The sequence below is a fragment of the Hetaerina americana genome, unplaced genomic scaffold (assembly GCF_022747635.1).
Source record: "Hetaerina americana unplaced genomic scaffold, ioHetAmer1.1.p SCAF_6, whole genome shotgun sequence".
NCBI lineage: Eukaryota > Metazoa > Arthropoda > Insecta > Odonata > Calopterygidae > Hetaerina > Hetaerina americana.
This window is the reverse complement of record NW_027287205.1, coordinates 17,719,834-17,742,877: the sequence shown is the minus strand read 5'-3', so window position 1 is coordinate 17,742,877 and position 23,044 is coordinate 17,719,834. Positions and strand designations below refer to the sequence as shown.

At 37.3% G+C, this 23,044-nt stretch overlaps 1 protein-coding gene across 1 annotated transcript; it reads left to right on the top strand.

Moving 5' to 3' along the window:
- The first annotated feature begins 781 nt into the window (after window positions 1–781).
- Window positions 782–18,898, top strand: LOC139695101 (uncharacterized). Its single transcript, XM_071593730.1, has 7 exons — window positions 782–1,064; window positions 2,697–2,845; window positions 6,073–6,205; window positions 7,487–7,679; window positions 10,285–10,453; window positions 16,908–17,377; window positions 18,737–18,898. Exons 2-7 carry the CDS (start codon window positions 2,710–2,712, stop codon window positions 18,878–18,880), a joined length of 1,245 nt encoding a protein of 414 aa, XP_071449831.1. The 5' UTR covers window positions 782–1,064; window positions 2,697–2,709; the 3' UTR covers window positions 18,881–18,898.
- The last annotated feature ends 4,146 nt before the right edge of the window (window positions 18,899–23,044 follow it).

The following is a 23,044-nucleotide window of genomic DNA, read 5'->3' as shown; positions in this document are numbered from 1 at the left end:
CCTCGAATTGCATAGTATGACGATGTACTCAAGGGTCGTACCTTGCCATTCCTGGTCTTTTATGGCGGGTATTCAAATCACGGCTTTCGATGAATCAATTTCGCTCGTCCTGGAAACATTGATGAGGGGTATTGGTGAAATTATAGACGCCCTTCGTCAAAAGTAAGCAAAATTTAATAATACTAAATCATGATTGGGATATTGTTATTCCCTTATTTAAAAAGCTAACTTTTCATTTTCATAAATAAAATTGTTGAATTACTTCCTATAGGACCTATAGCTGACGTGATCATTGTATGGCTCCTTGTCTTTGATCAAGCTGGAGCATCTGGGAAAAACAAACGCCGTTAATACCAATTAATTGGACCATAACTACTGAAATAATGTAAATGAAAGTTTTTATTCACCTTGTAGTTCCCTTGCCTACTAGCAATGTTTCATTGAATTTAACTGGGCAGCTGAACGCACATTATCCGCATCTGAATATTACCTCACAAATGGGGAGGAACAGGAGAGTTTTGCCGAAACATTAAATTAATCCTCATGCAAACAGAGTTCGAAAATTTGCACCATGAAAATAGTACATATACATTGACTTCAATCAAAGTCGCAATGACTACCAAGATTCAGTTTTAACCGCACGCTAGGTCGTTAAGTTCCTTCTTCCGCCAGTAATGTAAACGGAATATATCACTTATTTATTATTGTGCTGGTAATAATCACGGCAGGTTATTGGTGCTAAAACAAATGATGAACTTGAGTCGCATAGGGTGAACAATGAAGTCATGGAATTCGTTTCCACCGGCTAAACGCGTGATAAAATCGTCGGGTCATAATAACCATCACTAAACTTTGTCAGTCGTATGTGATGGGATTCTTTCATGTCTAACCATTGCTTCTGTTCCAATACCATGGTAAAACTAATCTGAATTATCCCCCGAAAGATTAACTTACCATAATGGCATAAAGTATCATAGGATACCGAGAGAAACTTTTGTAGTGATTGTACAATGTCAGTTATGAATATTCTGGATCTCTCGTGAATTTTTGAAGCCACGTGATTGGTAAGCATTTATAATTAAATACGCCTAAGAAAATATTTGGAATGTCACTGTGGATTATCGTGGTAAATGTTTTACGGGCGTAACATTAAGTTACCAGATAATGTAAGAGCGATAGCGTGAAAAATGCACCTTTCGTGGTAATATTTAAGAAAAATGCACATTTTATCGTAATACACAAAGAACACCATCATTATGCCTAAAATATTCCTGGGGGAGAAGTTACGTACAAGTTGCTTTACCATGTTCGTAATTTTTCCAAATCTTACGAACATTTAATTCTTAGTTTTGGTTGAATGATATTTATGGCGAATCTAAGCAGTTGTCTTGATTTTGGGAAAGTGAATGCAGTCGGTTTAATGGATTTGCCTATGGAAAATTGTAAAAATCTTCCTTAAAATTTAGAAAAAAATCATCTCTCTTGAAGCACCGGTTTAACTCTTGGATTAAAAAATTAATGCTTTTTGCCTGTTTGAAAGGTCAGCATTATACAAAAAATACTAGTCAATACCTGCCCCACAGCGTAGGTACGTCTGGAATATGTATGTATCTGAGATATCGCATAGCTGCCCGAGACAATGCTATCTCCGAAGACACGACCTAGATGCCTGAGAGCTTTTTCTATACCCTGAAAAGGGATCTCAAGAGATGTCACGAGACGTCTCTCATTCTGTAGCGTATCAAAGAGTACGTGGAGACAATGGAATCTGGTAGACTATTACAGAAATGCCCTTGATCCTTCTCAAACCGCAATTCGTCTCAATTGTTGAACAAGGTGAGACATTGAGATTTATCATAGACAACGAATCTCTCAATAGTTAGCCTACTTGGCCCGATGCATTTCACAATCTAGCTGTACCACTGTTGAGAAATTTATGGGGTTTTTTGCTGCACAGAAATGCAGCACCTGTCGTTAGAGGAAACTGTTGAGGAAAATTTAATCCTCATCTACTCTGCTTTATTCGTTTTTCAAATTAATTAATGCATCAAACGCAGAGTTTATTTGCCTATTACCAAAAAGTTTTTATTTTTCATGTAACTGCGGTATGATGCAATGCCATTTCACAGCCAAAAGAACATTGTAGGTTGCTTTACTCATGCTCGGGTGCCTTGACCATTTTCTCTACGTTTATCGTGAAACTTTAATGATATGTGCAGAGCAATCGCGGGAAATGTTCCTTCGTGTGCTGATGTTTCCATGGCTGATGCTGAAGAGAGACGTGGGCTTAATATGCCACTTAAAACTTTGTCATGTCCGGAAATTCACCTCTTTATCCGGTACTTCAGGTTACTTCATAATGCCTCTTAAGTTTTGCCATTTAAGGTTCAAAGCTGCTCTTCACTTTGCTGACCAGAGTTTCATATGATGCAATAACTCCATCTGCTGGCTATTTTTTTTTATTTGAAACATACCCTGGACAATGAATTTTAAATTGAATACAATATTCTTGCTCTACACACATTGCAAGTTTTATGTACTAATATTAGTGGTGTTGATTTAGGTGCATATTGAATTTATTTTATTCCTTATTGGTTATGGCATTTTCTGATGCCAATAAAAGATAATTCATGTTATTATGAACTCTCAATTAAATTATGTATCCCCTCCCTGATTACTATAAATTAAAATTTCAGACATTTGGTGAAAATGAATGGGGCACTCTCTCAAGTATTTGGAGGTCTCATGAAAAGGCTTCCTCTAGCATGCCATTACCAAATCTGCAGTGTTCGAACAGATTCTAGGCGGTCAATAAGAAGAAATAAAAAACCACCATCAAATCCAGGTAACTTTTTTCTCATAAATTTATTAGAAAAACATAATCAATGGGTGTTAGCTGGAGAGGAAAAATAGGGATGAAATAAAATTTGGTAGGGAGGAAGCTCTATCTCCACCAAAACCAATGGTTCCATACACAGGCGGGAGGTTCTGTTTGTATTGTGTGCAAGCGTTTTCTTGAAGTGCTTGAAGGTAATTCATATGGCGCACTGGAAAAGGTAATTCATATGGCACAATAAGTGCAAGAAGGCTAATCCACTTCAGAAATGATTGCTGCATATTTTTCAGAAATTTCTTAGTGTTGAGAGTTGTTGGTTTTTTGTTTCCAATGGTTGAGAGCTCCAAGAGGACTCTGATGATCAATCAAAGAGGCATAAAAAGCTTCCAGGATGGGATTTCATGTGTCAGCCTTAGAATAACAATTGCTTTAGTAAAGAACAAGGTCAGAATATCTTAAGATGCTGTCAGCAGCACACAGTTTCCATTTCACCTTCTACATCCAGCTCCAAACCCACAATTCAAAAGCATCTCTACTATGTTTTTCGTCTTTCTTCAATAGCAACATCTTACAAAACTATGCATCAAAATGTTTCCACGCCTTACAAAACCACAAACCATATGAAAGTTTTAACGAGCCTATTCCTAACACCCTTACTCAATGTACCTCTCGTTAATTCCCTCCTCCTTGTGAAAGCTTCTTTTCCCAGTGAAAATTATCCTCCAATGTCCCAACTACTTTGATCATCTTGCTCCAGAACACTTCCGGTATTGGTAAACTGTTCCACCTGCTCTCATTTATGAACTCCAATTTTATCATTAAACTTAGCTTTCCTCATTTTTGAAAACCTCATAATCTTTGTCTTATATACATAGATGTCATTCATTACCTATCGCATGACATTATAATGCAGTAAATGAGTAATGCTTGACATCCCTTGATTAACTGGCTAAATAAATATTGATGATACCCTAGCATACCTGATTTTATGAATTCCCCAATGTCTATTCCTATTTCCAGTTCCAGTATGCCATTGCATTTTATCCTTTCCTCTATTTATTCATTTGAAAGTACTGGTGATAGTGATCACAGTTGCTCAATCTCTGCTTAACCATAATATCCATATGATTTTTTTCTGATTCCTGATGCATTTTCCATGTATACCTATGCCTTTTGTGGTGTTTAAACCAAGTGTTTATAATGATTAAACTCTATTTCCTACTGGGTTAGATCTCTATTCCTTTCTTCCTTCAGTCATTCCTCATGTATGTGCTTGCACATTTGAGTTATTTATTAATCTTGCACAGCATGGACATGTTAAATTTGATAGCATGGATGCGAATAACATATAATATTTGTGATTGATTGTTCATTATTTTCTATTGCTTGGGAAAATCACTAAAGAACTGGATACTCAAACTAGCTTAAATCACTAATGGATTATGTTCAGTTTCCAAGTAGTGAAATATCAGGAAATACCCAAAATGAGTTATAAAAATATCATCTAGGTAGGTATTTTTAAGATAGTTCATGGAGGTAAAATATTTTAAATCTAACTTTAGAGATTATCTTTATTTTACCCAAGCCAGAATGCTATATTTAACAATAACAATATATATTGTCCCTGATGCTTTATAACAAAAATTTTATTCCTTTCACATCAAATAATGATATGTGGTGTACCTCTTCTTGCTCTTAAGTGAACTAGAAAAAACTTAAATTAGTTAGATGACATCATACCTATATATCCCACAACTACGTATACATTTCTTTTTCTTGAGGGGGAACTTTGCAATTGTGACACACAAGCCATTGTAATACAAATTACAAGGTTTGTATAAATAGTATTGGAAAATGTTTTGGGAAAATAATTTATTTCGGATATCGCTACAATATCTTAAAATTCTTCAAAGTACATCCCTTGAGCATCGACTCACTTTTGCCAGTGGCTTTTCCACAACTCAAAGGCTCCCTGATTGTGGTGAATTCTGAAAGGTCCTTAAGGGTATGCTTGCAAGCTTCTTCGACAGCACTTAGGGTCCCCTTGTGGTGTCCTTTGGGTAACGATTTCACTTTTGGGAATAGGGAATAGTCTGCTGGTGCCGTCCGTCAAGACCTTTGGGATGAGTTTAGTGCAGATTTTTCGCATTTCCAAATGTTCAGTGATATTTTATACATTGTCATTTTACCAATAAGATCTGCTATCATGCACACACTCAACCAATGGTCTGAATTCAGCACTTCATGCGTATGTTGTTGTCATCAGTTCTTGGTGTCCATCCAGCGCGGGGCTTGTTCTCCATGCACTCTCAGCCATCTTTGAAAGATTGTGCATCTTAAAAACTGCAGTTTGTGACTTCATGTCATCCATGAACACTTGGTGAATCATGCCCAACGTCTCCATATCCAATTTCCTCAGTCTAATACAAAATTTGATGGCACACCGCTGTTCTATCGTTCAATGCTTATTGTGCTTGCCCCAAGTCACTCGACAGGGGTCCACTAAAAACACTAGTTTGAATTGATGCTGGCATGCGATAGGTTCTTTTGGTGCCTGTTGAAGGTCAGACCCCATACCACCAAGCCTGATTGGTGCGAGCACACTGCAACATACAGACATGTCATGAAAAAATTGTTCCTGATAATTTTTATACAAATTTTGTACTCCAAATTTAATTGAATGCGATGTAGTTTTTTTAATGTTCATTTTGCTTCCTCTGCTGGCATCAAAAAGAACTCAGAAACATATATGTTTGTCAAAGTTTTGATTCTATCTTAGTTGTATAATTGCAATTGCTGCGATTTTAATGAAGTTTTAGTGCAGTTTCTAATGATTTGGTTGTGAACCTGGAACATTTGGTGGCATCTACAAGCTCAAAACCAGCCATGACTACTAACCAATAATTTATAATTTTTTACTTTGGAATTATTATGGTTATCGTGTTTTCATCAGCAAATGTACCATTGACCATTGTTATCCATTATTTTTTGTAGTTTACTTGAGTATCTTATATCCTCCCCCATGTTACAGTAAATGTGATCGCATGTATCTAAGTTATCAATCTGTGATGATATGATCATCTTTTAGACTTGCCTTTTGTTTGTATGTCAACAAACCGATTAGGACCAATTAATTAGTATTTCCATCCAAACTAATGAAAAAGCTTGTGACAATGTTTAAATTGTAGCTGTAGTGTGAATTTCAATGTCCTAACTAACTATTTGCATATTTTCAGGTGTCCAAAACAAATTAAAAGTACTGGAAATGGAGTATCCTGATATCGAGGAACTTCATGATGAGGAAATTAATCTTGAAGAATTTGAATCAGACTTAATGCAAGTGAATGTGTCACATAAGAACTATGAAAGGTGTGTGTATATTTCTGTAAAAATATGTGTATGCCAAAGTAAGACATGTAAATTTAATGTGACCAATTGCAATTTATATCTCATTTAACATGCAATTAAGGTGAAAATAATAATGAAACATATTTTCCAAGAGCCTTAACTTGAACATCATTATTACATCATGGCATGCACAAAGGGCTTTTATGCTCTGATGATTCCTACAGCTGTGCTGGTGGGAGCAATAATAATTGCTACTGTTAGGGCATATAGTTGGAAGGGTAGGGGTACCCAATAGTTTGAAGAGCAAGAGTGGAAGAAAAAAGGTAGTTCTTGCAACTTCTTCCATGAATTAACTACAAACATGTCTGGCTCTAGTGAGGCAGCCATATGGGTGATGGTGTCATAATATTGAAAAAGGCAACAGAAAATCACTTTGATTGATTGTCTCATGAAATATGATTTCAGTGTGAGTTCTGGCAACTGCAGGATTTCACCAGGAATGGAATCATGTCCAGCCACGGGATTTGCAGTGGTTTTTGTCTCATAAAAACCTTAGCAAGACGAAATCGTTAGAAAATGCTCAGAAAAGAACCTAACCAGTTAGAATAGGAATGTAGAATGTTAGAAAGGTTTGAGAACAGGGATATTACAGACTAAAGCAAAAAATTGAGAGAGGAAATATGTAAATAGATATTTTAGGGCTGTGCAAGATGAGAAGGATAGTGAGGATTATGGAAATGATAATTATAGAGTAATAGTTAGGGGTGACAATGACATTAAACAAAAAGGTCAGAAGAAGCATAGTAAAAATGGAGCAAAGTTAAAGTTGGACAAACAAACTCTGTCATTATTCAGGTCTAGATGTCAACAGAAAACCTGAACCACTCCTGGCACATTTTCACCAGCATTTCATAAAACCAAAGCTAAATAATATCCTAGAATTACCTAGAGTATTTGAAACAAGTTTCCGGCTAAAGAGAGAACCATGGATATGTTAGAATGATTAATGTTAACTAAATGTGGTTGGTGTATGGGGTAATCCAGGAGTATTCAAGGGCAAGGTGATGTGAGGAATGAGGAAATGGTCAGGAAATAATAGTGTTGATGGAATGAACTGGTTATGATTAAGAGTATGTGAAAGAGGTGTTTTATGCTGTTTTGATCATGTTGAGAAAGTGCATATGAGAGTTGAATTACCAATCAAACAGATGTGCTATAACTGAGGATCCACACTGCTAATCTTGCCTAATTTCAAGTCACATCCTGTGCATAAAATTATTTATCATGTATGCTTTGTCTCAGAGAAAAGAAAGCTGCTGCAGATTCATTGGCATATGCAATCACCAAGAGCAAGCACTTCAAGCCGCCCAAACTTCCCAATTTACTGATGTGGTCAGAAAAAGAGCAGATTCGGAACCTCCATCAACTAGATGCCATCGAGTGGAGTCCTGAAAAATTGGCGCAGCACTTCCCAGCAACTGCCGAGATTGTCATGGTATGAATGCCACGTCCATAAATCCCTCCCCTGGCTAATGGTCTGAATGGGTTCATGGTGTTTGATTTTAAGTAATAATACGAGGGTCATCCGGAAAGTAGTACCCGTTCGTGAAATAAAGACACAAAAGTAAATATTAACAAACATAAAAAATTTTATTTGAAAGAGGATACTTTAAACTACTTCTCAACATAATCTCCAAGCAAATTAAGGCATTTGTCATAACGTGTGACAAGTTTCTGTATTCCTGCTGCATAGTCCTTCGCCGCCAGCTCATTGAGATACGCGAGGGACCCATCTTGCACAAATTTTTGCATAATGCAGATGGTGTTTAACAATTTCATGAACAATTGTTCGAGAAACATTGGGAAAATGCTCACAGATGTCATCAATTGTGACGCGCCGATCGTTCCTCACGAATTCGTCAACTGAGCTCACCAGTTGGTCTGTAATGACAGACGGTCTCCCCGAACGCTCATCGTCGTGTGTGTTCCCCCTCCCCATGTTGAAGTTGCGACACCACCGCCGAACAGACGACTCGTCCATTACATTGTCTCCATACACCTCCTTTAATTGGCGATGAATATCACATGGGCGAACGTTTCTTGCATTGAGGAATTTAATCACTGCCCTCACTTCACAACTGGCGGCGTTCTCAATTTTTTTAAACATTGTAAACAATCACAGAAACAACACAGGCAATGCTAGCGTCACGCAACTTGGCTCAGAGAAGGCAGACAAGCCACTGAAGCTATCTGACCTCGTCCAGCGGCTACTCGCGTCGTCAGCACTTCATGCGGCACGAACGGGTACTACTTTCCGGATGACCCTCGTATTAATATCATTATTCTACAGAAATGTGTGTGCTTTTAGAATGTTCACTTATTGGTGTATGGGTGATGGGTTGCAAATGAATAAATGTGCAATGCAGCCTTCAATTTATCTTTTTGAGGGTATGGATGAAAAATATGTAAAATTGAGGTTGGAGGCAAAATATGTTAAAAGTTTATTTCCATGTTTTATAAATGGCATATGTTATAGAATTAGCCTCACCCACAACCCACAAACACCTAAGCCTTGATGAAACATCAGTTGGTGCTAAAAGTAATTCTCAGCTGCTTCAATATCGTCCTAACAAACATTACCAAATGTGGGGTATAAACTTCTGGATAGTATGTGACTCGAAAGTGAACTGTGGTGAAGTTTGGGTTTCTATTGCTATAATGAAGCAAAAAATGAAGAAGATAGGTGAGACTTGCAGTAGCATGGACTAAGTTTTGTGGATGTGAAAAAACTTTTAGGCATGGGAAATTATCACATGAAGAGTTCCATGTTGTTGTGGACAACTTTTTCAAAACTCTTGATGAGGCACATTAACTTTTCAAAAGGCATGCATCATTTTTCACTTTGGTATTGAGAAAGAGTAGTAAGAACTAGGATTGAAAGAAATATTATAGAAATAGCAAAATTCTTATCTTAGGGCACAGACAACCAATCAAATTAGAATCTAGTGCTGCTACTATCCAAAAGCAGGACAAAATATATTTCTAAAAAAGAATAGACATGGCACAACTAAAGAAATATGAGATCACAAATAGTAGATATGTTGAATGTAAAGGAGCGACATTGACATCTCGGACATGATTCTTACTTTGATGGAAGGGTTATGATAAAGTTTTGGTAGAAAGTTATTTTTTGTCTGAGTTTGAATGGTTCTCAGTCACAATCTACAAAGAGAATAGTCCAGCAAAACAAATGACTAGGCTTCAATACACATCATTACAGATCATGGAGGCCCTGAGGTATGAATGGCTTAGGAGAAGAGTAATGCAGGTCAGTTGAGTCCGAGGATTAAAAGTTGAACTGAGAAAACTTACATTGCATTATTTGCAGGGGGAAATATGGTCAGAAGAAGGTCTAGCTTCAGAACTGTATCTATAAAATTGGAGAAAGGTGTACTCGGCATTTACCTGGTCCAACATAGGTGTTAGATGAGCAGTCCGAGGTAGGAGTTTGAAAGAAAATGGAAAATTAGAAAGTGACTATGCAGGGCCAACTAAAAGTTATGCAATTTTCCAAATTTCTTTAGGATTTTTTTTGATAGATAAGGGAGGAAGAAAGAGCATAAGCATGATGGATATAATGAAAGGAGTAAAGATATGCTGAATTTAAAGAGGGGCTAGATGTAGTGTTGGAGGTGAGGTTGTTTTGTGGGAGAGGTAAGGGTATTATAGTTTTAATTAATGTTTTCTATGAATGGTTTAATGGTTCTTTGATAAAATTTTCTGTGTTATGCAGCCATCACTCTCATTATTTCGTTCTGTTTTTGGGTGTCCAATCAACTAAATATAAGACTAATATTTGCAGGTATGAACATTAGAAAAAATTGAATAATTATATTATGGACTAGTCTTAAATTTCATATGAAAACTGGGCACCAATTGAAATAGTAGTTTCAAGAAGTGTAGTTAATTAAACAAGGCATGGAACTGCTGTTGAATTGTCATTTAGTGAATTGACATTAAGCCAATTGCTCTGAAGTGAGGTGTACCTCTGTGTCATAGGTCATATACTGTGATTAATTGTCAGTGCTCCATCATTGCAGAAGCTCATCAAGTCTCGTTGGGAGCCAAGAAGTGGTGCTGATATTGAACGCCATGATAGATCTGTACAGAGGAACTGGTCAGATCTCCTCAAGGGAAAGTTCAACCTGGACCCAGAAGTGAAACGTCATTTTCTAACTTTTTCTGCACGACAGATGAATTTTCCTGAAGGTAAGTGTGTGAATTAAGCATAAGAATATATCAATCCTGATTTTCTGTATCGTAATACTTTTTTAATTGTTTTCAAATGGTGAGAAAAAATAGTTTTAAAAATTGTACAAAAATTGTATTGCAGTTAGATGTAAATTAACAGAATAAATGCAGTCCATCCATGTCTTCAGGCAAAGTCTGTTGGATCACTGCCATATACTACCTTGATCAAAAATTTCCCGGAATTTATTCAGAAAATTAAAAATACAAGTTTATTCATCTAAATCTATATTGTCCCCTTCAAAGTAATCCCCATCGACTGCAACACACTTATGCCAGCGCTTGATCCAATCCTCGAAACATTTTTTATATTCGGTTTTCGGTATGTCCATCAGTGCTTCCTGCGATTTTTCCATTACTTCCTCTCGGCTGCTAAAACGCGTTCCCCGTAATGGTTTTTTAACTCGATTGAACAGAAAGAAGTCACAGGGAGCCAAATCAGGTGAATTCGGTGGCTGTTGGATGGTATTTGTTGCATTTTTCGTCAAAAAATTACGAATAATGATAGCACTGTGCGACGGTGCGTTATCATGGTGCAAAATCCACGAGTTTTCTGCCCACATTTCTGGTCTCTTTCGGCGAATTGCTTCACGCAAACGTCTCATAACGCCCAAATAATACTCTTTGTTTACTGTCTGGCCTTCTGGCAAAAATTCATGATGCACTACACCGTTGTAATCCATGAAAACCGTCAGCATTGCCTTCTTTTTTGACTGAAAACGACATGGTTTTTTTGGTCTCGGCTCATTTGGTGAACGCCATTCACTTGCCTGATGTCTGGATTGCGTGTCGTACTCATAAACCCACGTCTCGTCTCCAGTAATGATCCTTTTGATGAATGTGGGATCGGATTCAGCCTCGCAAATCATGTCTTTTGCGACGTCAACACGGTCTCTTTTTTGCATGAAATTGAGGTCTTTTGGCACCAACTTTGCTGCTACACGACGGAAACCCAAATCATTAACCACGGGCATGTCTTGGGCGGATCCATAGGCAATGTTCAAGTCCTCCGCTATTTCTCTGATGGTTAATTTGCGGTTATTGACCAACATTTCTTTTACTTTATCAATTTTTTCACCGACTTTCGATGTCGATGGTCTGCCACTGCGTTCATCATCTTCGATTGACTCACGACCACTTCTGAACCGCTCGTGCCACTGGTAAACGACCGTTTTTTTTAGAGAATCGTTGCCGAAACACTTTTCCAACATTTCCAACGTCCGTGCGCCACTAAATCCGTTTTTTACGCAAAATTTAATACAAGTTCGTTGTTGCAAATTTAAATCCATTTCTGCAATTGTAAAAAATCGCCAACACACACAGAGATAGATGTACTCTAGGCTACGTAACTTTTGCAAATGTCAAGTTATGACACTAAGATTTAAAGGGAATATCAACAACAGATGTACCAATTTAACAAAAAAAACAGAACTCAAATCGGAACGATGGGAGCGCCACACGGTGGTTATTCCGGGAACTTTTTGATCGAGGTAGTATTATGTACTCATATTTATTCAATTGTTTTTGGAATTGTCCTAACTCTTTGTGGGCTGTAAGGGTTTTTGCATGAATGTATACCATGATTTGTTTGTGGATTGTATAAATTTGTGGCTTTTGCATGCGATTTTGTTTTCTTAATAACGGGTAGTGCCCTAACACCCCCTGCCACATGCCCTTGTGGCAGTTTGCAGGGTATTAAGTCGATGTAGAAATATTAAATTTTTATAGTGGGAGCGTAAAGTTTCTTTTTTACCCTCCTAATGAAGGAATTCCACAAAGTTAAACCTGAAAATGTTATACATTTTCAATTTTAAAACTGCAAAAATCCACTTTTTTTTAATAAATCATCATAAAATCTCCAAATTTCCCTGGTTTTAATAAAACTTTGGCAGAACACTCTCAAGAAATAACCTATTGAATAGATATAGTTCAAATTCTGATTCTGAAGAAGATTTATTACTATACGTAATTATTTTAAAGTTTAAAGTGCTGACTTTAAAGCGAAATGGTGAAAACAATGGTAGGATTATTAAAGATGTAAATTAGGTGAATAAATAATTTTTTCCCCTCAAAAAATTAAATTTATTTGAAGAATAGTTTAACCAACATTAAACAAAATTTAGAAGTTAGATATAGAGCCTGAAAAGTAGTCGAAACCATCTCATTTGTTTGTCGCACATTGAGCATCAGCATGATGGATGCTCCATTCACGATGGGCTCTCATCTTGCCTTTTCCTAACATCAAGTTAAGTGAGGAACTGTCTTCTTTGATGATAATAATTAAAATACTTTATTCATTTTGAAAAATGGTTCAACCATATTAAATGTCATCAATATAAATTTACTTAATATATAAACATAAGTTCTTAATTGTGATGAGGATTGTCACAAAAGAATTCATCAAATGAGTGAAATGGGTGAGCAAGTAACCAGGTATATACCCTGTTCTTGAAACTCTGGATACAGTCCAATTTCGACTGAGTAGAGTGATTGTTTGTTAACATTTCATAATGTGAACAAACAGTCATATGTCCACATTATGAAATGTGTTGTAAGTTGATGATAATCTACCATAAGTAGCATTTAGATTTGCTTTACCCCTTGTGGTGTAGTTATGAATGTGAGATCTTAATTGATAAGTTTCTAGATTAACTTTCACATGAATCAAAGCCTTAAAAAAAAAATAAATAAATATATATATATACATATATATATATATATATATATATATATATATATATATATATATATATATAAACTAAATACAGTCATGATTCCATGCGTAATAAAAAAAGGCTTTCAGAAATCACATGGTGATATATTAGAAATAGAGTAAATAGCTCTTTTTTGTAGTTACAGAATTGGTTTAACATGTGGGGAATGACCTCATAATTGAACACCATAATTTAAATGACATTGAAAGAAGGCATGGTAAATTGTTAAACAGTTCTCAATGGAAATGAGAAAGTTGAGCTTTCTTAACATATAAAGAGCTTGACTCAGTTTATTACAGGTCTGACTGATTTGAATCTCCCAGTTAAGTTTTGTATCAATATAAATTCTTAGTTTTTTAGCAGTGTCAATTTCAGTTATTTTTTATTCAAGACTGCATACAATATGCTGTTTTTTTAGTATTTAATGTAAATTATTAATATCAAACCATTCCTGTCTTATTCTTAGCCTGACATAATGAAAGGAGAAACTTTGTAATTCCACATAGATTTATTCGACGGACGACCTAGGTTTCGACGTGGCACGTCATCATCAGGTACATTTTGTAAAGAAGACAGAGAATATATAGTCACACAAATCCCCAATTTGTGTGACTATATATTCTCTGTCTTCTTTACAAAATGTACCTGATGATGACGTGCCACGTCGAAACCTAGGTCGTCCGTCGAATAAATCTATGTGGAATTACAAAGTTTCTCCTTTCATTATGTTATGTCGATTCCATGAAGTCACGCCTGAGACAACGAATTCTTAGCCTGTGTGATTTCTTAATGTGATATTTTCATTAATTCTGTATAAGTATTTTCGAAATTCTTATGGAGTTTCATTTCTGTGTGGCTAAATTATTAACATATTGTCTACATACTAAAGCCATTAGGTTAGTTTTAAATTGCTGAATGCCATAGAATCTATTTAAAATTTCTCCATGCATAAATTAGTAATGACTGTCATAGTGGAAAACCCATTTCCATCATGACTCTAAGAGAGTATTTTTCCATTGTAAGATTGATAGCCAATTTTTAAACAAAACTCTGCAATTTTGGGCACATATTTCATTAATCCTGCCTACAATGCAACAGATTCAGAGTGTAAAAATAATTTACCTTGGGAAGACTCCGTTGTAGGTTAGTGGTGCGGCAACTCCTGCAGTTTCATGGAATTAACCCTGCCTAGGTTATTTTCTTGATAATGTTTACTTCATTGTTTTCTTGAACTTTGAACTCCAGTATTGTTGCATTTTACACTTTGAATTCATACTTATTCATGACCCTTCATAATTTGGTTTTTCACAAACCCAATTCAAATTTAAGACCATGGTAAATCTTCTGCTCTTTCTTTATCTTTATGGGGAAATCTTAATCATTATGGGGGAAACTACTGACAGTAGGGAGGTAATTAAGGGTTTTACACCCTAGTAATTAAAAAATATTTATTTTAAATTCATTCAGGTGGCAAAAGTCATTGCAAGGTCATCCTGAAGGTAACTATAAAAGCAGGATTAGAGAAATGATCTCCAATGAAGTACATACATGTACATGTATATAATCAAGGATTCTGTGCTGCAAGATCTTTTTGTGTTCACGTCCCAACCCTTGCTCTTGGGATTGGAGAGTTGAAAATACATAACAGGGATTCATTAAATAGCAGTTTACCAAATCTATTATATTCAGGAAGTTCTCTCGGGTTTCCCACCGGGTCAGCGTGGTGTGCACCGACGTTTCGACGGCTAACTCTGCCATCGTCTTCAGGGTGAAGTGCAGAGCAATGAATTCGCCATGTATTTATACCCTGTCGTAGGGTCAGGTGTCCTCCGATTGGTCCGATGTGTTCCCAAGTGCCGAGCCGCCCCGGTGACGTCTCGTACTTTCAATTTTTCTCAGCACAGGTCTCCACGTGCTGCTGATCTGGAAGCCAGTGTCCCTGTTGAAGGTATTCTGTCCTTCCAGTCGGATTTCCACGGCTTCCTTCGCCACTCGGTCCCAGTAGCCGTTCGTGTGACAAAGTCTTTTGGTGCTCCCCCAGTCAATCCGATGACCATGCGTGATGCTGTGTTCGGCGACTGCAGACTTCTCAGGGTAATGGAGTCTGATGCATCGCTCATGCTCCGTTAGTCGCTTTTCAATTGTGCGGCCAGTCTCCCCGATGTATACCTGGCCGCACTCACACGGGATCCGGTATACCCCCGGCGCCTTCAAACCCCGTTCGTCTTTTGCCGTGCCAAGGAAGTTCTTCAATTTTCCTTGTGGCTTGTGGATGGTTTCCACTTTATGTTTCCTTAGTATCCTGGAGATCTTATGGGATACCGTGGAAACAAAGGGGATGCTGACCCTGGCAACGGGTTTTTCTCTTTCCTCTCTCTGACGGTCGTTTCTGGTGAAAGCCCTTTTAAGGGCCAAATTGACCTCCCGGCTTGTGTATCCATTCTGAAGGAAAGTATTTTTCAGGTGATGAACTTCTGCCTCCAAACCTTCCTGGTCTGACACGCATTTTGCCCGGTGGATGAGCGTTGAGGGAAACGAGGTGAAAAACGAGGGGTTATGTCAACGCTCATCCACCGGGCAAAATGCGTGTCAGACCAGGAAGGTTTGGAGGCAGAAGTTCATCACCTGAAAAATACTTTCCTTCAGAATGGATACACAAGCCGGGAGGTCAATTTGGCCCTTAAAAGGGCTTTCACCAGAAACGACCGTCAGAGAGAGGAAAGAGAAAAACCCGTTGCCAGGGTCAGCATCCCCTTTGTTTCCACGGTATCCCATAAGATCTCCAGGATACTAAGGAAACATAAAGTGGAAACCATCCACAAGCCACAAGGAAAATTGAAGAACTTCCTTGGCACGGCAAAAGACGAACGGGGTTTGAAGGCGCCGGGGGTATACCGGATCCCGTGTGAGTGCGGCCAGGTATACATCGGGGAGACTGGCCGCACAATTGAAAAGCGACTAACGGAGCATGAGCGATGCATCAGACTCCATTACCCTGAGAAGTCTGCAGTCGCCGAACACAGCATCACGCATGGTCATCGGATTGACTGGGGGAGCACCAAAAGACTTTGTCACACGAACGGCTACTGGGACCGAGTGGCGAAGGAAGCCGTGGAAATCCGACTGGAAGGACAGAATACCTTCAACAGGGACACTGGCTTCCAGATCAGCAGCACGTGGAGACCTGTGCTGAGAAAAATTGAAAGTACGAGACGTCACCGGGGCGGCTCGGCACTTGGGAACACATCGGACCAATCGGAGGACACCTGACCCTACGACAGGGTATAAATACATGGCGAATTCATTGCTCTGCACTTCACCCTGAAGACGATGGCAGAGTTAGCCGTCGAAACGTCGGTGCACACCACGCTGACCCGGTGGGAAACCCGAGAGAACTTCCTGAATACAATACGCCGGGAAAAACTGAGATCCTTCAAATCTATTATAGTTTTACTGTGTTTGAAATTCTACGTGCATCTCCTTCAATTTTAATAATCCTAATTTGCTCCTTCTAAATATTTCATACTTCATATTCGCCAGGGTACTTTTGCTTTCCTCTCCACCTTACCTATTATTATTCATTACCTAATGGTTGGTGACGTAACACCCCCTGCCATGTGCCCTAATTGTGGCTTACATTGTAATATGTAATTTTATTGTTTAATGATTATTATGTTTCAAAATGTCTGCTTTGTTTGCAGGTTCTTCATCTGATATTGAAAAGATAGTTATACACAACAAACCCCGAGGTACCACAGAATTTTCTGATATTGTAAGGTCTTCAAATGAGAAAAGTTCTGGTGGCGATAAACCTTTGGAAGCAAACATTGCAGAACTTGCCCCGCTACACTTAAACAGGAAATCCTCTGATGCAAAAAGTGATTGCTTTGTTATGCCGAGCAGATCTCGTAATTCCCGGGATTTGCTGCCCCTCAAGGAATACAAGGAGAAAGTGTTAAGTGTAATGGATGAGCTAGAGGAGGATGATGAACTTGCAAGGAAATACTATGATCATCTGAAAAAGGGGACAGTGGAGGGAAAGGGGGAAGTGAAGGACTTGCAGATTGGGGAGGGTATTCAAATTGAAGAGAAGCCACTGCAAAGCACCAGCAAAACACTGAAGAAATACAAGAGTGAGGAGGGAAGGCATAATTTATTGCCGCAGGAATTGGTAAGGGTTTTCATTGTCTCCTCTTTGTTAGCTCAAGGTGATGCCATATATCCCACATCAATGAGACCACTGGCAAATACCTTGAATACAAGAGGATTATAAGCATTTTTTTAGCATTTTTGTGGCTTTTTTCAATTTGCCACACTCCTAGAATAATCTCCATTATTCCCCCACAATATATTGTAAGGGTTAGGGACTGGAGTTGTCAAGGTATTCAGCAATGTGATGTATGCATATAGAAAGCAGCCGAGAAAATGGAGATTCAATTAATTTGTTACTGTTTTTGAATTCTCAAATCTTAAGCAAATTTGTCGGAAATGCTTGCTGCATATTAATCAATGTGGTCCATCTAATGATAAACACGGAGTGGTCATCAATCATTTATTCCTTGAAAACTGGGGAAAAAATTAGTAATTATTGCTTGTTTTCTATATCTCTTCCATTTTTTATTTGCATCTATATGATTCTTGCAGAAGTGATAGCTAATTTTTCTGTTATTATATTCCATGCAGTGTACTTCTAGTATCTTGAATATATTGTTCCATTCAGTGTTGTTAGAGGCCTTCTCTAAGTCTGTAAATGCTGCATGTAATGGCTTATTCTTTTATCCTTCCTTCTATTCTTAGACTAATTGTTCAAGTATTTTTGATGCATGAGACATCAGGCTCAATGTTGTATTTTCTTCACATTTATCTGTTCATGATTTCTTCAGTATTGCATTCATCACACTCATCTCAAAGTCCACTGTTAGTTTTCCATTTTCATTAAGTCATCAGAATTGCCACTGTTTTTGTAAACTGGTATCTTTTCAGATATTTTTAAGGGGAGGGGAATACATGTTGAGTGAGTGATTCAATCATGAGATATAATAGAGGTATCTTAATAAGATCGAAACAATAGTAGAGGGCTTTCGCAGGAATTGCAATGATATTCTTTGCTTTGGCTCAGTGCAGGGGTTACAAAAAATTATATTAGATCATTTAAATTTGGTATTGACATGGATCCTAAATGAGTGTGTCTCCTACTAATTTTGCTTGATCTATGCTTAGGTTATTTTTAAAAACAAATGGTTCCATAAAAGGTTTCAGTTTTATTTATATCTCACCTTCTGTGAAACAACAAATCCCATGAAAAATATAGCTGTCCATTTTGTTGTCAGAGACAGACTTAAAGGGATTATTCTAATATTTTTGGACTATCCAAAAATCGGGGCAATAAACTGTACAAGATTTCCACATAGAATATGTAAAATGTAACTCATGGAAAGATATGGAGAAAAATATGACTTTCCTTATAATTAAAAAAATTCAGAGGCATTAACCTTTAAATGTGCTCATCCAAAATATATTTTTCTTCCAGGATGTTTACTTGAAAGCAGAACAGTACAAAATGAAGATAAAAATACCAAAAGAAAAATTTGATTCGTCAGCCATTTATAAGGTGAAGGACTGTTTTTATGATGCAGATGGAAAATTTTTGTACAGAGTCCCTGGAATGAGTTGAGTAATTAAAATGATTCTTTTAGCAATATCTGAATTTAATTTTCCAATTGGTGAATTTTCTTGTGGTTGGAGAAATCATCAACTGTATTAGTTTATAAACTTAATAGTTATAGATATAAAGTATTTCCCGGTCCATAAGATAATTTTTTCAGGCGTGGACAATTGTAGCCTTTATTTCAAACTTTATTAATGACACTGTTTTGAGCCAGTAGTCAGCAATAGAGCTTTAATTAAAGTTGATTCTCTTTCTGAATGATTTCAATGAGCTTCACAATTTCAATGGTTTATTTAACACAAGCGATAAATAAATATGTAAGGACTGTTTACAAAATTCAAAACCTCTTGAGCAAGAATTTCAATGGAATGCCAAGTTGACTGATAGAGGGTGGCTCAGGACATAGTTAATGTCACTAATTGGGTTTAATTACTTAAGAAAATTACTTAGTAAACAGATTAGCTGATGACTTTTGGTCAAATGAGTAAATATCACCGGAGCAAATTCGTTTGGGAAGGTGGTCAGGGCCAGACAAGGTTTTGACATAGTTACATAAATGTTTTATATTTTAGTTAATTGAGATTTTTACTGAGTAAATGTGATCCCGAGGGAACTTCTCGGCTAAGCATTAACACTGAGATCTTAGACTAGAGTTCAAGACCAATATATCAGGGGATTGAGATGGTGCGGGGGCTAACGTACTGGCTTCCCACCCAGAGGGCCCAGGTTCAAATCCCGGCGGTGTTGAATATTTTTCAGTGGTATCCCGATCCCTACTTGAGGTGCTTTGTGGAGGGCACTTTGAGGGAGTACTTCGTCCGTCGGATGGGACGTTAAGCTGCAGACCCCTTGGTGCCTTTTGCTAAGAGTAGACTAATGCTGACACTGGGTTTCTGTCCACCCTTCATCCTTTCCTGTCCATCCCTAATGGCACAAATAACCTCAGCTGTCGGTTGCCTCCCCTCAAAACTACTACTACTGAAATATCACTTGGGTCAGAAACAACATTGAACTCAACAGTAAAAGTACATTGTAAAGGTGGATGATGACAATCGGCATTGATCAGTGGTATATCACATTCAATAGATTGCCAATTGACATAAGAAAGAAAAAGATCCTAAACACTTCCGTTCACCTTAGCAAATTGCCCTGAGACAAAAACAAAGAATTGAGTGACTCATTCACAACATAACATGTTGATGAATGCCTAGCTGCGAGAACAACTAAATCAAGGAATGATGAAATGTAGTCAGATTGTAATCACTAAAAATTAATATAATAGAGGCAAAGTACTGCTGCAGGTTCTACATAAACACAACCAAGAATAAGTTTTCTGGAGATAAAGGGTCACATAACAAAGATATGTAGTAATATAATATTTTTTTGCCCAATGACTATACATATCATGTAGGAGTCGTCAAGTAGAAAGAAAAGTTCGATGTTTGATACTACTCTCAACAAAGGGAATGAAGAATAGAATGGAATTATTTAAGTCCAGCAATACATAATATCATTACCACCGAGAGCTTTGTGGTGAATCCCTTCCCTATAGCAGATTGCATTAGGTTGAATCCCAACAATGAATCACAATTTTGAGGCAGGAGCCATGTCTCAGCACGGAAAATTATGTAAGGAAAAAAATGCTCATTCAGTCCCAAATCAATAAGTCTGGTCCAAGATCTCTCATATTTTGATTCGAGGCAGAATAAGTAGACAATGTTGCCAAAATTAATAATTTCTTGAGAATGAACCCTGACAATTTTTGGACTTCTGCTTACTTTCAGAATTATTATGATATCACCTTACCTTGTCTTTTCCATTCCTCTAACTTATTGTAGGGCATATTGAGGTAAGCTCTCTGTTATTTTGTTTTATCAGAAAAAACATGGTAGGTGGTATTGCTAGATATATCACAAATAATAAATTCCATAGGCTGTAGAATTCCAGTGGCTAAGGAATCTAAAACCACTTTAATGGGATGGATATTTCCAGGTGTTAATTTGCTCTAACAGAACATTCACAATTCTGCCAGGCACATAAATGTCAAAAGAAAATGCAATAGCAATAATGACTCCTTGTCACAAACAACAGTCTCAATATGATCACCTGAAGCTGGTTTGCTTACATTCAGTGATAAAACATTGCTACAGTGCAAATTCAATTTATCACTCAACCATTCCTGAATTCGAAGGTATTCTTAGGATATGCTACTCTTCATTCACTAAGGCTCTTCAATCAGCTTTCATCATCATGATTGGATCAAGTGTTTCTTGAATGAGAGCAAAGTTCTCAGCAACAATTGCACTCACAACAGCATGGAAATCTTTCACAGTATCAGAAGAACTAGGAGGGTTATCTTTGCAACATGACTTAGTAGTGAAACATTAACATCTTCTTGCCTCAATCCTATGAATCTGTAAATATCCATCATGTGGTAGACCACAATTAATTGCTAATTGGCAGCGAGCACATGTCACATTCCACCTCCTTTCCATGGAGTACATTATGGCAAACATTACAGCACGTGCACCAAGACAAATAAATCGTCATGTGATGGCTGTAGAATGTAATGTAATGCTTAAGAAAACTTATATTCTCAGGAGAATGGCAAAGAGCAAAAGTCAGTTTGGTACACAAAAAGGGAGCCACAATTAGGTAACATGTTTTTATAATACACCAAAATACTATTTACCTAATACGGGCTTTGTGAATTGAAAAAATCTATTAATATTAAACTGACTTGATATTTTGTGGTAAAAGTTAACTGGAATGGAAAATGGGAAAATCAACTGTCCAGATATATCAATTTTGAAATTATATTATTTTATAACTAATCAATTTATGCACCAGTATAATGTATCCACAGGCAGTGGACTTGGGGTAATAGAACTAGTTATAACTACAAACAATAATAATGGATTATAAAAATTTTAAGGATTAAAATGGTTAAGTTAGCAATATATTATTATGCCACCAAAGCAGTCTTCATTTTTCATCAACCCTGATATAAAGCCTGCTCAACGGAAGCACACAGAGTCGCCACCACCAAAATAAATTTGGGTTAGTGCCAGTGCTGAAAAAATTATGGTGGCCATGTTCTGGTACTGCGACAGAGTACTCACTCATCCCCACAAGCTGCCGCAAGGGCATGTGGCGGTGTTAGGACACCAGCCGTAATTTAGAAAAGAAAAAAATCCACAAGCAATAACCACAAATTCATGCATCCACAAAAAAACATGGCAATCATTCATGCAAGAACACATACACATGCAAACACTCAAACTACCAACTAACAAACACATGCACCTGAAGGTATGCCTAATATCTTTGCAATGGTCAATTTTGTTCGGACTTGTAAATTTAATGTTTTTAATACTTCTAAAGCGACTTCGGTTTCTTACTAATATGATTTCCGATTGTTCGGGGAAAGAATGAGTATTTGTATCTATCTGTACTGGAATCTATCTTCCTTATTGTATCTTTGTGGTCTGATCTACCTAAGTAATGTGGGGCCATTATAATTCAATTCATTGGGTCCTTAAGGGCACTATGGTGACAGGTTCACCCCTTTCACCAAGACAAAGCACCAGTGCACTGAAGTAATTTCTCATGCTCCCTACTCACCTTACCTGGCTCCTAATGACTTTTGGATGTTTCCAACAATGAAAGACACTCTTTGTGGCCGTACATTCACTAGCTGTGGCGCTATTGCGTGAGCAATTTTCCAGTGGTCAAAACAGACTTTTAAAGAAGCATTTGCAGCAGCCATGGTATCATGTTGTTGATGTTGTAGAAAATGTGTATAGCTGCAGAAAGATTGTGTCGATAAATGCTGCGAGTTTCATAGTTTTCAGGTGATTAGTTAAAAAAAAATAGGTGGTATCACTTGAATGCACCTTATAGAATCAACTTCACTATGGAAATAGGAAATCATTTCATTAACTATCCTGACTTAATGATTCAACTTATATATTTGATATTTATCACAAACCCATCATCACAGATGAAATTATACCAGTAGATTTATGCCACTCCATCCAGCATAAGAGAGTACCCTTCATGTGCTAATGAACAGGTTGATATAAACCCCATTTAATGAATCAAACTTTAAAAAAGAATTTAATTCGATGAAACGTATGGTCATAATGACTGAATGCCAAACAAAAGTCA

Bases quoted from the DNA above. Each gene is read 5' to 3' on its own strand.
- LOC139695101 (XM_071593730.1), top strand. From the start codon at position 2,710: ATGAATGGGGCACTCTCTCAAGTATTTGGAGGTCTCATGAAAAGGCTT. The intron at 7,680-10,284 runs GTATGAATGCCA...CCATCATTGCAG, and splicing joins CAACTGCCGAGATTGTCATG to AAGCTCATCAAGTCTCGTTG. The intron at 10,454-16,907 runs GTAAGTGTGTGA...CTTTGTTTGCAG, and splicing joins ACAGATGAATTTTCCTGAAG to GTTCTTCATCTGATATTGAA.